This window comes from Chlamydomonas reinhardtii, chromosome 13 (genome assembly GCF_000002595.2).
Source record: "Chlamydomonas reinhardtii strain CC-503 cw92 mt+ chromosome 13, whole genome shotgun sequence".
Classification (NCBI taxonomy): domain Eukaryota; kingdom Viridiplantae; phylum Chlorophyta; class Chlorophyceae; order Chlamydomonadales; family Chlamydomonadaceae; genus Chlamydomonas; species Chlamydomonas reinhardtii.
In genome coordinates this window covers 1,691,756-1,707,645 of record NC_057016.1, presented here as the reverse complement: position 1 = coordinate 1,707,645, position 15,890 = coordinate 1,691,756, and the positions used below count along the sequence as shown (strand labels likewise).

The 15,890-nt window shown below is 59.3% G+C and overlaps 2 protein-coding genes across 2 annotated transcripts; both read right to left on the bottom strand.

Annotated features, from left to right (window-relative positions):
* Positions 1-2,969: 2,969 nt before the first annotated feature.
* Positions 2,970-9,671, bottom strand: CHLRE_13g574300v5 (uncharacterized protein). Its single transcript, XM_043069424.1, has 17 exons — positions 9,130-9,671; positions 8,991-8,998; positions 8,713-8,777; positions 8,542-8,642; positions 8,140-8,377; positions 7,704-7,953; positions 7,466-7,547; positions 7,162-7,299; positions 6,895-7,038; positions 6,544-6,727; positions 6,211-6,302; positions 5,800-5,950; positions 5,616-5,694; positions 5,405-5,501; positions 5,200-5,272; positions 4,747-5,042; positions 2,970-4,596 (listed from the first exon to the last, which is right to left on the bottom strand). The coding sequence occupies exons 1-17, from the start codon at positions 9,298-9,300 to the stop codon at positions 3,688-3,690; spliced, it is 3,078 nt and encodes a 1,025-aa protein (XP_042917399.1). The 5' UTR covers positions 9,301-9,671; the 3' UTR covers positions 2,970-3,687.
* Positions 9,672-9,729: 58 nt separating this feature from the next.
* Positions 9,730-15,841, bottom strand: CHLRE_13g574250v5 (uncharacterized protein). The gene is made up of 16 exons (XM_001693459.2): positions 15,774-15,841; positions 15,306-15,690; positions 15,024-15,200; positions 14,620-14,857; positions 14,266-14,515; positions 14,082-14,163; positions 13,794-13,931; positions 13,464-13,607; positions 13,017-13,236; positions 12,755-12,849; positions 12,493-12,643; positions 12,309-12,387; positions 12,132-12,231; positions 11,905-11,977; positions 11,480-11,775; positions 9,730-11,261 (listed from the first exon to the last, which is right to left on the bottom strand). The coding sequence occupies exons 1-16, from the start codon at positions 15,803-15,805 to the stop codon at positions 10,329-10,331; spliced, it is 3,393 nt and encodes a 1,130-aa protein (XP_001693511.2). The 5' UTR covers positions 15,806-15,841; the 3' UTR covers positions 9,730-10,328.
* Between the last annotated feature and the right edge of the window lie 49 nt (positions 15,842-15,890).

The window sequence follows — 15,890 nt, the reverse complement described above, 5'->3', positions numbered from 1 at the left end:
GTCTGGTCAGCGGTCTTGGCTGGCAAGCATAGCACAGCACGTATGTAGAAGGTTGCAGTTGTGAAGAGCGTTGTGGGTAGAAGATTTCCTGCTGTTAAGTTTGTTGCCCGCTGTGCTTGCGCTGACAGCGGGACACGGCTGGACGCATGGCGGGCCGCGCCTGTACACTCCGACCCCGGCTTTATGTGTCCGGGAGATGAGCTAAACGCTTGCGGGCGTTGCGGCCTCAGACTGGAGACGTGGCGTACTGGCGTGGGCTCAGCCCACTTTTCCCATGCGAGGGGAGCCACCTTTCTTGTCTCACTTGCCTGCGCCTGCGACTCCCCTGGCCGTCACCTCCCCTCGTCCGCCTCCCCCCTCCCCTGGCCTCCACACTGTCCTAGGGACTGAGACGTCTGACGTAACAAGGGGAGGAACCATAGGTCCATAGCCGATAGCACTAGACACACACCGCAACACCACTCCGCCTGCAAGCCCACTCCGCCTTCCGCTCTGGTCTACGTATGCACTAGTTCCGCAACACTCGTCAACCACTCGTGAAGTAGAGTCGTAGCGCACCTGTCGGCAGTTGACCAGCGTCCATGAATGAGCGCCGAAGAGGCGAAGGCTACCGCAGAGAGAATGCAAACATACGGTAGTGCAGCAAAGCAGTGGCCGGGCCAGTGTGACAGGCAAGGGCAGAAACAGGGCGCGTCAAGACAGAAGACGTACGGAGCCCGAACATAACGGCTGAGTGGAGGGCGAGTCAAATGCGAGTGTGAGACAAAGAAACACAACAGTACATGTGTTATGTGCAACAGTAGAAGAGAGTGCAAGCCAGGCGCAAGCGGCCAGAAATGGCACGCGCGCCAACGTGCGTACCATCCCCCACTCCGCAATTACCTCCGCCAGGTACCGTATTAGCTCGCCTTCACTACTGCCTCCTGCCTTGCCTCACTCCACCACCAAGCACTCAGCCAGCGACAAGTGTAACCCGATTAGCTATAGTTTAGCTCCAAGGATCCTGGCGTAGGCGGACGCCCGCACCACATGAGTGTGCAAGGGAGCACGGGCGCACGGCTGATGGCGCATGGCGCGTGCGTGGCACGGGCGCATGGCTGACGGCATCTCGTCAGTGCTCTCGCGTGCCAGGGTAATCGCATTGCCGGGTAATAACCCGTTTCAGTACGGTATCATCGCAGCGCGGCGCTCCTGATGATCATACTCGCTGCCGTATTCTTTGCTTATCCGCTTGATAAGGTGCACATGAATGCATGACTGCGGGTACAGTATGCGACCACGCACCCGCACGCACCCAGGATGGTGGGCAGGGCTAGCGCATTCTCATCAACATACGCATCCGCCTCTGCAACTGCTTTGCTCACGTGCACGCCTTGACCACCACCAAACGCACAGGCGCATGGCTGACGGCATCTCGTCAGTGCTCTCGCGTGCCAGGGTAATCGCATTGCCGGGGAATAACCCGTTTCAGTATGATATCATCGCAGCGCGGCGCTCCTGATGCTCATACTCGCTGCCGCATTCTGTGCTTATCCGCTTGATAAGGTGCACATGAATACCGTACATGACTGCGGGTACAGTACCGTATGCGACCACGCACACAGGATGGTGGGCAATGGCTAGCGCATTCTCATCAACATACGTTACATACGCATCCAGCCATGCACTTCTGCTCTGGCGCTGCGAATTGTTCGCCGTCTGCTTGGGGTATGGGCGTCAGCTGCATCCTACGGGACCTCGCCAACCTGCCTAAACCCTGTCCCATCGCACACATCAACATAGGCATCCGCCTCTGCAACTGCTTTGCTCACGTGCACGCCTTAACCACTGCGGTCATGTCAATGTTGGATACAAGGAGGTGGCTGCCTTAGGGAGGCAGGAAAAGGGCTGAGCCCCCCCCTCCCGGGTCGTTATCAACCCAGCCACCTTGACGCGGGCGCCTACTAAGCACACGCAAATTGCACACGCCTCTATGTTGGGGGCCTTTGGCATCCCCGCAAATCCGGACGTGGCCGGTTGGGTGGGGTGCACAGTCCGTGCTAACCCGCAGCTAACAAACTAGTCACGTCACTCGCCGCCAATCGACACGTGCACCCTCAGCCCCACGCCCTGCTAGCGCCGTTCAAGCTCTCAGCCCGGCCCCGCCGCCGCCGGCGGCCATGGCGGCCGCTGCAGCTTGGTCGGCCGCTCGAAGCCCATCAGCTTCAGCAGGAGGAGCACACGGATCACGTTGGCGGCGGAGACGTCGCGGTTCTGGGGATGGATAACGGGGAGGAAGAAGAGAGCGCACATGAGCTGTCCCAACCGTCAACCTGTCAATCAATCCGTCCCCAGTGCCCAGCCGTCCCCGCACATGCACGGTCGCCCCCCCCTCCGGGACGCTGCGCTGGGGGGGCTCAGCCCAAAAATTTAATAACGAAAGCCAAGGTCGACAACCAAGATGTTGTGCGCCCCCACGCGAGCCAAGGCCAAGGCTAGATACAACAAGGGGTGTCAGCTTTGTACAGCTGGAAAATGGGCTGAGCCCCCGTACGCTTGGGAGCTAATAGGCGTGTAACGCCCCGTCAGAGCCTCCATGCCGCTACGACGCGCAGGCGCATCGGCTAGGGACACTCGGGTTGGGGCCGTGCGGGATTTCCCGCGCCACATGCGTGCCTTGTCACGTTCCCAAACACCCCAAGCATTTCTTTCGCCTCCTGCCATACTCAACACCTCCCCGGCGCCCCACGCTCAAAGGGCTAGGCGCGGGGCGGGGGCGACCTCGGGGCTCCTCGGCATTCTGGCGCGTTGGCAGGCATGGCTCAGCAAGTCGCTCAAAGACTTTCGATATACTTCCCCGCTTTGCTTGCCGCCAACATAGTTTGCCTTATAGACTGCATATCGGCGGGCACCGGATGCTTTCCTCGCGACCTCGCGAAAGTCAATTTCCATGGACGCGCGAAGGCACTTCTCGCTCCGCCCGAATTTTCCCTGCCACCTATTTACATGCAATAGGCATTAACATATACTAATACGTAGCAGCCGCGGTTTGCGCCAGTATGCTATGTTTTGCCGACGCACGCACGAACGAACGCACGGACCGGGGTGTTCCTGGGGGCTTCGCCCCCCCCCCTGGAACGCTTCGCTGGGGGGGCTCAGCCCAAAAATGGGCATGCGCATGACCACATCCGACGAGCCACACTTTGGCTCATCGAAACGTGCCATGGCAAACGGCGAGCGGGTGGTTGGCCTTCCGTACTCTAGATTTGAGCGAACATTGCAGGCACGAGTCGTAATGCATTCTCGTACCAACATCAACACACAACCACAGGCAAGCGCACATTACGTTTGGACGTCTCACATGAAGCATATATGAATGCAGTATCTTTCCACCTCGTTTCACTTCAGCTAACCACAGCTTTGTTCAGCAGCAGTTTTATGACTAACATTGCGCAACAAATGCCAACTCTTGCAGGTACGTTCAACGTTACATCACACCACAACCATCAATCTGTGCTGAAAAATCATGCAAACCCCCAGCCACAGCAAGCACTTGCCCGTATCAATGCATTGAGGGGATCCAGCATTGAAATGCACCGCCTCAAACGTTTCACGCAAAGCGCTCTGTGTCTTCTCAGCCGTCTGCACAACTATGTTGCATTTCCGCAACTGCATTGCCTTGAAATGCCAAGTGGTGGGCTCAGCTCATCATACGGAGTCAGCCCCATGCAACCTTACAACATCAACTGCGGTTTGACCTGAACTGGTTTTCTGGGGATCGTGCCCGCCTGCTAGCTCAATCACGTCCCCGTTACCTCCTTTTACCTCTTCTGCACGTCCATCAGCTGCTCCTGCCGTCGGTCCTCCACCCTCGCCTTCAGCTCTGCTTCCACCTCCTCCCTCCGACCCAACTTCAGCGCATGCCCGTAGGGAGCCGTCCCGGTCGCTGCCCGTGCCCTCCTGCTCTTGATCTTCCTGCAGCGCTGGCATCGCGGGGGCAAGGCTGAGCCCCAGTCCCGGACTGCCGTTAGTGCGCACGCCCATCTTGCGCAGGTGCCGCTGCGCCAGGGCGCTCTTCATGACCAAGCGCTGCGCCACCGCCGAGTGCCCAACGCCCTGGCCCGGCAAGCTACCGAAGCTACCCGTTGTGCTACCGCTGGTGCTGCCGCCCACCACAATGCCCGCTCCGAACAACGCCAGCGGGTTGGTGTACGTGGCGTTGCTGCCAGCGCCGCCGAGCACGATCTTGCCGCTGCCGCTGCTGTCCCCACTGTCGCCACTTGCGTGCTGGTGCTGCTGCTGGTGTTGCTGCCCAGACACCATCGACATAGCCGAAGACGACTGGGCGGGCTTTGGTGGAATGATAGTGAGCTGCTGAGTGTCTCCGCCCAGCTCCTCGCGCATGCGCACCAGCTCTGACAGCACCTCCTCAAACGTGGGCCGCTGCGAGACATCGGGGTCCCAGCAACGCGTCGCGAGCCGCACGAAGCCCGCCGGAGCGAAGGGCGGGAACTTGGGCCGCCGCGCCTCCTTGGTGATTGCGTGACCCAGGTGCGCACGCGGCACGCCCTGGAACGGGTCGCCGGCGCAGAACAACTCCCACAGGAGAATGCCAAACTGCGGACACGAGCATAATAGAAAGAACGGCATGCATCATGTGCTGCGTTGAGAGGCAGTGGGTCAGAACACACCCGGCACAGGCGGACAACAGAAGCCTTACGCACCCAACACTGTACCCAACCTGCTCACAGGACCCGCTCTGCTCACCGAGTACACGTCCGCGGCCTTGCTGATGCGGCCCTCCAGCATCACCTCCGGAGCCATGTGCGTCAGCGTGCCCTGGAAGCAGCTGCTCAGGTGCGTCTCCTGGTGCTCCATGCGCGTGGACAGACCAAAGTCGGCCACCTTCGCCACGATGCCGCGGCCCTCTGTGCCGCTGCTCTTGAGCATGATGTTGCGGGCCTTGAGGTCGCTGTGCAGCACGTTGGCCGCGTGCATGTGCACCATGGCTTTGGCCACGTCCGCGGCCGTCTCCAGCATCGCCGCCAGGTTCAGGGCGCCACCTGCGCGGGATATTCAATTCGAACGTCGAAGTAAGTTCTGTCAGCGCCTGCACTGATGGCAGGTGTGGCGATGTCTATGTAATCGCTCCCTATGCCAGCAGGGAATTGAGGGTAAACTGATGTCGCGTGAGGCGCAACACCCGCCCGGCCGGCTCACCCTGCATGAAGGCGGACTGGTCCAGCGCGTCCTTGAGCGACCCCTTGTCACAGAACTCCAACACCAGGCGCACCTGAGGAGCGGGATGCGGTCATACGACATTCACATGATGGATGCATGCATTCGAACTGTTGTATGTAGGCCATGCCCGGTCTTGAGAGCCAGCAGGCAATCGTTCCCTTCGCGACAGCACTTCAGGACGCACCTCATAGCTGTGAATGGTGCTGTCCGATGCAACACTCTCCGCGAGAATGGATTGTGGATCTGATGTCTGACGGCTCGGATTTGTGGGGTTGGTCAAGCTGAAACCAGGGCAGACAACATACACGGCCGTCAAGGTACTATTGCAAGCACAAACGATAGGGGTGCGCGAGGGTGTAGCGCGGACGTTCAACGCCAAACACTCAAGTCCATACCTGGGCACGGCTAGCATGTTCTGAACACCATCGTGTGTGGGCTCGTGATACGGGCGGATGAAGTAGGTGTAGGTGGTCACTGAGAGGAAGAAGCACAAGCAAGCACAAGTCGGACACTGAGCGCTCGAGGTCGGGCATGCAGGCAACATAACGTCCAGACATGTCAACAACGCATGCAGCTCACCGATGTTGGGGTGCACAAGACTGCTGCTGATGGCTGCCTCCATCACCGCCATCTTCTCGCGCTTCTCCTGCCCCGTCATGTTGGCCGGCAGGATCATGGTCTTCACCGCCACCACCGTGCCGCGCCACAGGCCACGCTGCACCTTGCCGAACTGCGGACGGACACACACACACACACACACACACACACACACACACACACACACACACACACACACACACACACACACACACACACACACACACACACGCACACACACAGGAAAAGGGCGACGAACCTCAGCACGGAGCGCACAGCCACAGCGTGATGCTCCCTTGACGTCGACACCTCGGCCCTCCTTAATTGGGGAGCATGCGTCTTAATCCGGACTTCTCGCCTGGCTCTACCTTCCTCCCAGTGACCACTACTCACCGCTCCAGCGCCCAGGATCTCAAAGACCTGGATGGGGTCCTCAATGGATGACTTGGCCACGTTCAGCGAGCGGCGCGCGTCCTCAATGCGGGCTGCGCCGCAAAAGGGGCAAGCGGGACACGTTAGCACGTCTTGTAACCGCTTTAGCTTATACTACAGTTGACAGCTGCAGTTAGGCCAAGCTCTTCGCTGTCCACTCACACAAGGACATGCACAGACATGCACAGGTGAACACGAGCAATGCTGCCCAGCAAACGGCAAGCACGAGCGCACGGCTCCAGCCCTTTGCTTGGTGCGATGTGAGCATGCGCCCTTGCTACAAGCACCACTCACTCATCATGGCTCGCTTGGATGCGGACATTGCATCGTCGCTGCTGTCGTGGCCGCCACCGTGGCGTTTGGAGCGGTTTGCGTCCAGGCACCTCAGCAGGTCGTATTGCCGCACCAGCAGCACATCCATGCGCTCCTTCTCCTCCTCCAGGCGCTTAGTCGTCTCCGCCAGGTTTCGATTTGCGGCCTGTAGGCACGAGAGCAAGGGAATCAGAGTTCAAGCGCCATAAGGCATGCACAGCCAGACTTATAAAGTCACCGTGATACTGTAACACCAGATGCAGATACATGCATAGCGCGGCGATCGCAGCCCTGTTGCTGTTATAAGTTGGCACGTACAGGCCCTGGGCTCACCACTGTCTGTTGCAGCAGCAGCCGCTGCCGCTTGAAAGAGGCCATCGTCACAAAGAGCAGCGCTGCAATGATGAACGAGACAATGACCACCGCTGCGATTAGCGGGTCCCGCCACGATGGCTCAAAGCCGTTGGCTGGGGCCACCTGCACGCAAACCACAGCAGCGTATGGACCAGTGGCAACACAATACGGAAATCGACCAGCACATCCCTCATTCAGTTTGCAAACTAGATACACGCATCAACTGCAATACGTAGTAGCACTCACCCTCAGCTGCCACACGGCGCTCAGCACCTTGACCTCCACGGTGACCGCGTCCTCGTCGCGCAGGGAGGTGGGGCCCACCTGCGCAATCACCTGCTCCGCCGTGGCGTTGATGGGCCGGACCAACGCGTAGTGAAAATCCTGCGAGGGTCCAAAGCACACAAGGTTTGGCGACGCGGTAGAGCTAGGGCGAGTCTTATTGGTGCTAGCTGCTACCTCGCTACTGCACGACCGACTGCGCAGCATCAGGTCATACATACGAGCGCTGCAGTGCAGACGTCAGGACCACAGCACGCCATGCACCTACCATATTACGGAGCGTTGCCAGATAAGCATCCTGGCCGTTGGTGACCTCATCATAGTTCACCAGCACCGTCAGCAAGCCCCACCTGGAGTCCGGGCGAAACATTTTCGGTCCAGGAGTGAGCATGAGGAGCATGAGGCGTGTTGGAAACCCTTGTAAGGCAGTAGGCTACGACGTGCAGCCTATGGCACGGGAGGCACGCACCAGTGAGAAGCATGGCATTCGAACCCCAAACGCTCACCACTTTTCACGTGTGGTGGCGTTGTAGCAGATGGTGCAGCTGCGCACGCTGGCCGGGAGCTCCGAGTAGGGGATGGCGGTGGCGTTTTCCTTGTAGTGGAACCCGAACGTCTCCGTCTCGCTGACGTTTGGCACATAGATGGGGTAGCGCACAAACGCACCTGTGAAGCCCTGGACCAAGTAGAATGGCCCATTCACACCTGGTTCCCGTGTTTGGATGATGTTCATGATGCCGTCACGGCGTGTGGGATCTGCAACGCAGGCAACATTGCAATAGCTCGACACAGGCAATCCGTAACCGCCATGGCAGGTCATTAATTGCGGGGTGCGATTGCTAACTTCCCCGTCGGGGTCATTGCCTTTGTGTATGGCCTGAGCGTGTTTCAGGGGCAGGGCTAATTCATGGTTGTTTGCTTCAGTTCTAATGCATCCCGCACCTCCAATCAGGTCGCGGGGTGGGGAAATTTGAGACACGTCCTCCGGCCGTAGTGGGCTGATCATCATGACCTGCGCAAACGGCTGTAGCTGCAGATTCCACAGCGCACCCTTCGGCACACGGGACATGAGCTCCGTAGCAGTGGAGTCAAAGTTCTGCACCCAGTAGTCCCAGTCTGGCCTCTGCTTCACCAGCATTTGCATTGTGACACCAGGCGTGAAGGACTGCTGCAGCTGGATCTGCAGAGGGCAAACGAACACAGGCGAGCAAGTCAGGAGCAGAGGCTGCGCACCCAAGCGGCCCATACACAACCTTGCTGTGCTCTGTACCGTGTTGCAAAGCGAAGACGATTTCCAGCATGCTGCTCCATCAGGAAGAAGAGGCATAACGGCAGGCTCCTCACCTGGAAGCCTGTCACCGCGTCCACTGCATGGCTGTGCACGTCGTCCTTCTGTTGATGCACGTATGAGTCTGCCCCGGCCATGACGCCCCAGATGCCCAACCCTGCATATTGTAGTTACTTCATGTTGTAACATGCTCGTGTTTCTCGAGGAAAGCGGTACTAAACACGTACCGCAGATGATGCCGAAGACGAACAGGGGCACAATAATTGTGCTGGGGTAAAGCTTGATGATTTCCCTGCGCGGGTAGGATGCGAATTGCAATTGAAGGGACAGCCCGCGGGTAGGCGTGGCGGGTAGGAACTCGTGCTCCGGCTAGCATGCAGGACATAATATGCAGCGATGGGGCCGCAGCACGGAATCAGCGACAGCCGCGGTCCCTGGAACCTCATTGCCGCCAACTACACTATCAGCATACGCATCAGGACCAGGGCCACTAGGAGCAACGCACCAGAGCTCCTGCGCGGCGGAATGAAGGCGAGGGGCTGTGGTCACAGGTGCAGTGACGAAAACCCGATTATCACATCACACTCCCGGACACGCTTGACCTGACCGCGCACCTTGGAAGTGTTCGAGAGACTGTAACTCACCGTAAGCGTATCGTGGAGGCTTGCCCAGCAGCCGCGGCATCCACGGTGCTTTCCGGCACTGGCCGCTTGAGCCGCATCGCCCACAGACAGTCGCGGTGGAGGAGCTTTAGCCCTCTCAGGCTCCTCGCTATCCTCCAGCTTTAAGTTTTCCTCCGGTTCTGACTGTGGCATGCTCGCCGGTTTCGCGTCCGGGCCAGGGTCAACCACTACCCTGGTGAGCCCAGCTTGCGTCACAAAGGTAGACTCTGCCCCTCCGATAACAAACAGGTCGTTCTGGACTCCCGGCGTATTGCCATTTCCGTTCACCGCTTGACCCTGAGTCTGCTTTGTGCGCGCCACCAGATCACGCACAACGGTTCCAATCCCTAATTTGTCGTTCTTGAAGAGTCTATTGGCCAAGTCTTCAGTCGAAGCATGCTGCCCGCCTGCTGGCGCGTCTGCCTCTGCCATAAATAACCTGTTGCTCTTATGATGGTTATAGCAAGCTTAGACTAGCAAAGTTAAAAGTCTAAAATGTGTGAGGTCGTTTTGCGGACACTGATTCTTTCATTCTTCCGTGAACGAACGCTGTGGTTGGTAACCTTGTATGATACGTGCGGTGGCTTGAGAGGATTCCAATGTGCAGTATGATTGCGGGAGAGTGGCATATGCGAGGCAAGGCCGTTTCCGGATGACACATGTGACATGTCATGGCCCATCCCATGAGGTGCCTTCTCCTCGTCCCCCCCTGCCCTCCCGCGCCCTGCTTATGCCGCTCCCGGTCCTGCCCAACGCAATCTTGGAAGGTTTGATACCCTAAAGCAGTCCCGGACAGCACCAGGACATATATTACGACACCCCTTGCAACAGCACCCAGATGAATGAGCACATACGCCGCGCCTGATCACAATGAAACGGCATCCCAGCACAGCCGGGGCCTTACAGTAGCACCCTGCTGCTCTAATGGACTGTACCAAGAGCTGAGCGCGCCCAGCAGGCCCTCACAAACTCCGTCAGAACCCCCAAAGCAGGCCTCATTCATTGTTCAACCTGCCAATAGAAAGACTCGCCAGCGGGGCGTACTGTTTTGGCCGCGTGGTTTCATACTCAGACTCTGAGCTCATTTGGGGGCGAAAACGATTCCCTCCCCAACTGAGCCATACAGCCACGTCTGAAGCTTATTGCATGGTCCCAAAAGGCATGCACTGCAGAGTGGGTCCTCAACATGCCTCTTCGTCGCCGTGTTCGTCCAGCGACGGTAGAGTGGGCGTCATGCTCGTGGCCGCGGGGCCGCCCAGCTGGATGCCCATCTTTCGCAGCCGCCGCTGGACCTGCGGGCCCTTGCCCTGGGGCCTGAGTCCCAGCGAGCTCCCGGCGCCTAGCGCTTCAGGCGGCGGGCCGGCCCTGCTTGTGCTGCCATGGGACGCTTCCCCGTGAGCCGCCTCGTCGCTGCTTTCTTCGCCCTGTCCGCCGTCACTGAGGCTCCGTCTCACCCAAGCAACCTTGCCTTCGCCGACTGTGGCCTGGCCTAGCTCGCAGGCAGAATGGCTGCCTGCAGAAGAGCTGCTGGCGCCGAGCACTGCGCTATGCAGTGGCAGCGGACTGGAGACCGCGCCGTTGGCCCAGCTCACGAATCTGCCTGTCCTGTCGCCACCAAGACTGCCACCTGCGGCTATTGCCGCCGCACTGCATGCTGCGGCTGTAACTGCCGTTGCACCACCGCTGACGCCACGAGCAGGCTCCGCCCCGAACGACGACAGGGCGTCAAGCGAGCGACTTTGAAACTGCTGCTGCCCCACGCGGGCGGCACTCCGCTGATCCTGCAGCTGAGGCACACGTGGGCTACCCCGGTTTGCTGCATTGCACTGCTCGGTGGAGGAGGGACGCCGCGGCCGTGCGAGCACAAGCTGTGGCGTCTCTCCGCCCAGCTCCTCGCGCATGCGCACCAGCTCTGACAGCACCTCCTCAAACGTGGGCCGCCGCGAGACATCGGGGTCCCAGCAACGCGTCGCGAGCCGCACGAAGCCCGCCGGAGCGAAGGGCGGGAACTTGGGCCGCCGCGCCTCCTTGGTGATTGCGTGACCCAGGTGCGCACGCGGCACGCCCTGGAACGGGTCGCCGGCGCAGAACAACTCCCACAGGAGAATGCCAAACTGCGGACGTAAGGACAGTGGAAAGACAGTAGGCATGGCCTTCGTCATGCACTGCATGGAGAGGCAGCAGTGCCTTACTAAAACCAAACCCGAAGGATTACTAAAACCCAACCCAAAGTCAAAGCCAAGGGATGCACTGGCCACAACACGCCAGGCACAGGCGGACAGAAGCTTTACACACCCAACACTTTACTTAACATCTGCCCCGCTCTGCTCACCGAGTACACGTCCGCGGCCTTGCTGATGCGGCCCTCCAGCATCACCTCCGGAGCCATGTGTGTCAGCGTGCCCTGGAAGCAGCTGCTCAGGTGCGTTTCCTGGTGCTCCATGCGCGTGGACAGACCAAAGTCGGCCACCTTCGCCACGATGCCGCGGCCCTCTGTGCCGCTGCTCTTGAGCATGATGTTGCGGGCCTTGAGGTCGCTGTGCAGCACGTTGGCCGCGTGCATGTGCACCATGGCTTTGGCCACGTCCGCGGCCGTCTCCAGCATCGCCGCCAGGTTCAGGGCGCCACCTGCGTGGCAGCATTGTATGTTTGTGGGCCCAGTTGCGGTATGTTTGGGAGGAATACACGTGTCAGGTGCCAAGAAAGGGCTTGGTTGCATGCAACATGCCCGCTCTGAGGCGAGCTGGTGGGGCTTACTCTGCATGAAGACGTGTTGGTCCAGCGCGTCCTTTAGCGACCCCTTGTCGCAAAACTCAAGTACCAGTCGCACCTGCGGACGGACCGGAATGCAAAGGCACGACTCGTTCAGGGATTTGGACGGATGCTGTGAGATGGTCTGGGCCCATAGTCAAGTGTTAGCCTATGGATGCATAATCAAATGCAGGCAATCATACTGCGGCGCTTGCTATGCATGTACGACACACCTCATAGCTGTGGATGCTTGTTGTCACTTCGCCGCTTGCCGCGCGTGGCATGCTTGCTCCTCGGCTGCTAAAAGCGCTATCCAACGTCCCTTGGTCGGGACTGTACAAGCGGGGTGCAGCCGGAAGAGCGTCATGCAAACCGAATTGTTGTGGCAGCCGAATTGCATATACACCTACCCGGGCCCAATCTGCATGTTCTGAATGCTCTCGTGCTCGGGCTCGTGGTAAGGGCGGATGAAATAGGTGTAGGTGGTCACTGCGAGACAGAAGCACAAGCAAGCACAAATCGGACACTGAGCGCTCGAGGTCGGGCATGCAGGCAACATAACGTCCGGACATGTCAACAACGCATCCAGCTCACCGATGTTGGGGTGCACAAGACTGCTGCTGATGGCTGCCTCCATCACCGCCATCTTCTCGCGCTTCTCCTGCCCCGTCATGTTGGCCGGCAGGATCATGGTCTTCACCGCCACCACCGTGCCGCGCCACAGGCCGCGCTGCACCTTGCCGAACTGCGGACCGCGGCGCACGACAGGAAAGAGGGACGGCCGACGTCAGCATGCATGCGCACAGCCCCATGGCAACGCCGGCAAGCGCATAGCCCCTCCTAATCATTAACGTACCGCGCCACAGCCAAGCAGCTCCAGCAGCTGAATGGTCTCCTCGGCCGCCGATACATTCTGTGACTGCAGGCCGCGTCGGGCCTCCTCGATGCGACCTGCGCAAACGTGGAACCAGTAGCACAGAGCAGTCAGCAGTCTGCAGGCAAAGGCGCATCGCGCACAATGCATCTCCGGGCAAGCAAGGGGCAGAGCAGTACGTTGGCATGCACCCGAAACACCTTGGAACTAAAGGAGGGGCCGCAAGGAGGGGTCGATGACTTACTCAGAATGGACTTGCGGCTGTCGTCGGTCGTGAGGGCATCAGAGGATTGCCGCCGGCTTGCAGCATCACCGTTGCCCTGCGGCTGCCGGTCACTGCGGTTGGCTGGGAGGTTCGCGTCCAGGCACCTCAGCAGGTCGTATTGCCGCACCAGCAGCACATCCATGCGCTCCTTCTCCTCCTCCAGGCGCTGTGTTACCGTCATAAGTTGAAAGTTGGTGTCCTGTGGATCCACCGCGCAGCATGGCACAAACATGGGCACGGCGGGGCTGGTTTCAGGTGGGACCAATGAGCGTGTACGGCGACAGACGGCGCAGTCCTCATGACATGTTGCGGCCTCAGAAAACACACGTACATGTTGCAACAGTGCCGATGCTCATAATGCCCTTGACGTACATAAGTGCCTGCGCGTATGCGCCTGAAAACGAGTATCACACCACCCCAGCGCACCAGCGACTCCCAGAGCAGGAGCCTCTGTCGCTTGAGCGACACGGCGGTGATGAAGAGCAGCGTGGACACCACGAACGACATTACCACCACGGCCGCAATCACGGGGCCCTCCCAGACGGGCTTGAAGCCACCGGCCATCGCAACCTGTCAGTGATGGCACGAGAGGGAAGGTCAGCTGGCCGAAATCGAAATCAAGACCGTGGTGCGTGGCGAAGGTCACATACAGCCCTGCTGCATTCCATGTTACCGTACCGCCACCTGCCGCTATGCAAGTCCCCCCCCCCAAGTCTAGCAGTTGCGATCCTGCTCATTGACCCATGCACAACTCACCCTCAGCTGCCACACGGCGTTCAGCACCTTGACCTCCACGGTCACCGCGTCCTCGTCGCGCAGGGAGGTGGGGCCCACCTGCGCAATCACCTGCTCCTCCGTGGCGTTGATGGGCCGGACCAACGCGTAGTGGTAGTTCTGCAGAGTGTCACACAAAGCTGGAAGTAATTAACGCTTGCCAAGTTCGCTCAGGAAGAGGGCAGCGAGCAGGGACATGAGCATAGCCCATACGAGCGCTGCAGTGCACACGTAAGCACCACAGCACAACGTACCACATAGTGCACGTACCAGCTTGCGAAGCGTCGCCAAGTACGCGTCTTGACCGCTGGTGACCTCGTCGTAGTTCACCAGCACCGTCATCAAGCCCCACCTGGCGTCCAGGCGTCAGGGCAGGAGTTACGCTGACACAACAATGGGCCAGCATGTACTGTTCATGGCGCTCTTGCAACAATCCACACCTCCATGCACCCACCACTTCTCGCGGGTGGTGGCGTTGTAGCAAATGCTGCAGTCTCGCACGCTTGAGGGGAGTTGTGAGTACGCAATCGCACTGGAGTTGTCCTTGTAGCGAAACCCGAACGTCTCCGTCGCGCTGACGTCCGGCACAAAGATGGGGTAGCGCACGAAAGCACCTGTGAAGCCCTGGACAAGCCAGAAGGGTCCGTTCACGCCGGGCTCGCGTGTTCTGATGATCTTGTATATGTCATCCCGGCGGGTAGGGTCTACGTGACAAATGAGGGAATCGAAGATCAGAAGGGCAATAGTTGAAGGCTTTGCAGGCATCATGCATCTCCCCCATGCAGGCGAGTGTCGCACTGCCCCTCACCTCCAATCAGGTCGCGCGGCGGGTTAATCTGTGACAGGTCCTCCGGTCGCAGCGGCGTGATCATCATGACCTGCGCGAACGGCTGCAGCTGCAGGTCCCACAGCGCACCCTTCGGCACACGGGACATGAGCTCCGTAGCAGTAGAGTTGAAGTTTTCAAGCCAATACTCCCAGTCCGGCCTCTGCTTCACCAGCATTTGCATGGTGACACCGGGCGTGAAGGACTGCTGCAACTGGATCTGCGGGTATGCACAGCAGTACAGAACCATGTCAACATTAGTACGGTAATCGTGTACCCAGCTTATCTAGGCCAGCTATGCACGCTATCCGTTGCTTCCTGCTTCCTCTTTTGGCCCAGACTACACTGCTGCCAATACCCATGCGCATGCTACATGAGATGCGCACCTGGAAGCCCGTCGCCGCGTCTACGGCCCGGCTGCGTACATCGTTTTTGTGCTGCTCAACGTACGTGTTCGCCCCAGCAATGACGCCCCAGATCCCGAAGCCCGTCAGCAGAGCAAAGACCAAAAGGGGCAGCAGCAGCGTGGCAGTCGGATAAACCCGCACGATGTCTAGAATGTCCTGTAGCAGGCAGCAGGCAGCAGATTGAACACGTCAGGGATATCGGGTACCGCGGCATTTCCACACGAGCCCACGACGGAATGAAGATGCACACATAAAGCTTACCTCGCACGTGTCCTTCAGGTCCAGCCACACCACCGAACAGCAGGACAGATTTGCCGGCTCTATTTTTTGTTTGGACCAGCCTTCAGGTGTGGTGTTACCTTCCCCGACCCGCACACAGACGTACGGCGGAGGGGGGGTCTTGGCGACCGCCGGCGAAACCCCCACAGAGCTAGCGCTTCCTAAGGTCGCCCCGAAGCCAGCTGCATCGACTGGCGTGGCATGTCCGCTTGTTTCGCCTGATGTTATCGATGCCTTTTGGTCCTCAAGCGGTCCGGCGCTGGAGCTCGGCAAACCCCGACGCTCAGGAGCCCGCACATGGCCGTGCCGCTGCGCCCTTGCGCGGTGCCGCGCATTCACACGATGTTGCAAATCACGCACGATGTCTCTGCACCAGGACACGAAAAAGTCAGTCCAGCACCACGAAAGTCTTCTTGGGATGACACTTCTCAGTGCCCGACGTCGACTCACGTCTCATGTTCATGGGCATCACCGTTCCTCATCTTCGTCACTGAGTTGACCGACGTTGAGGACGAAGGGCTCCGCTCGGCTGTGAGCTCCGCTGGAGCCTCAACCTTGGGTGGCATT

What these genes read in the sequence shown, in the direction of transcription:
- CHLRE_13g574300v5 (XM_043069424.1), bottom strand. Translation starts at nt 9,300, where the DNA reads ATGCCACAGTCAGAACCGGAGGAAAACTTAAAGCTGGAGGATAGCGAG. An exon ending in ATCCAAGCGAGCCATGATGA is followed by an intron (nt 6,303 to 6,543) that starts GTGAGTGGTGCT and finishes TTTGCGGCGCAG; the next exon opens with CCCGCATTGAGGACGCGCGC. An exon ending in GCACCATTCACAGCTATGAG is followed by an intron (nt 5,273 to 5,404) that starts GTGCGTCCTGAA and finishes CCCGCTCCTCAG; the next exon opens with GTGCGCCTGGTGTTGGAGTT.
- CHLRE_13g574250v5 (XM_001693459.2), bottom strand. Translation starts at nt 15,805, where the DNA reads ATGAGGAACGGTGATGCCCATGAACATGAGAC. An exon ending in GCCACCACCCGCGAGAAGTG is followed by an intron (nt 14,164 to 14,265) that starts GTGGGTGCATGG and finishes CCTGGACGCCAG; the next exon opens with GTGGGGCTTGATGACGGTGC. An exon ending in TCCTGCTCTGGGAGTCGCTG is followed by an intron (nt 13,237 to 13,463) that starts GTGCGCTGGGGT and finishes GTGGATCCACAG; the next exon opens with GACACCAACTTTCAACTTAT.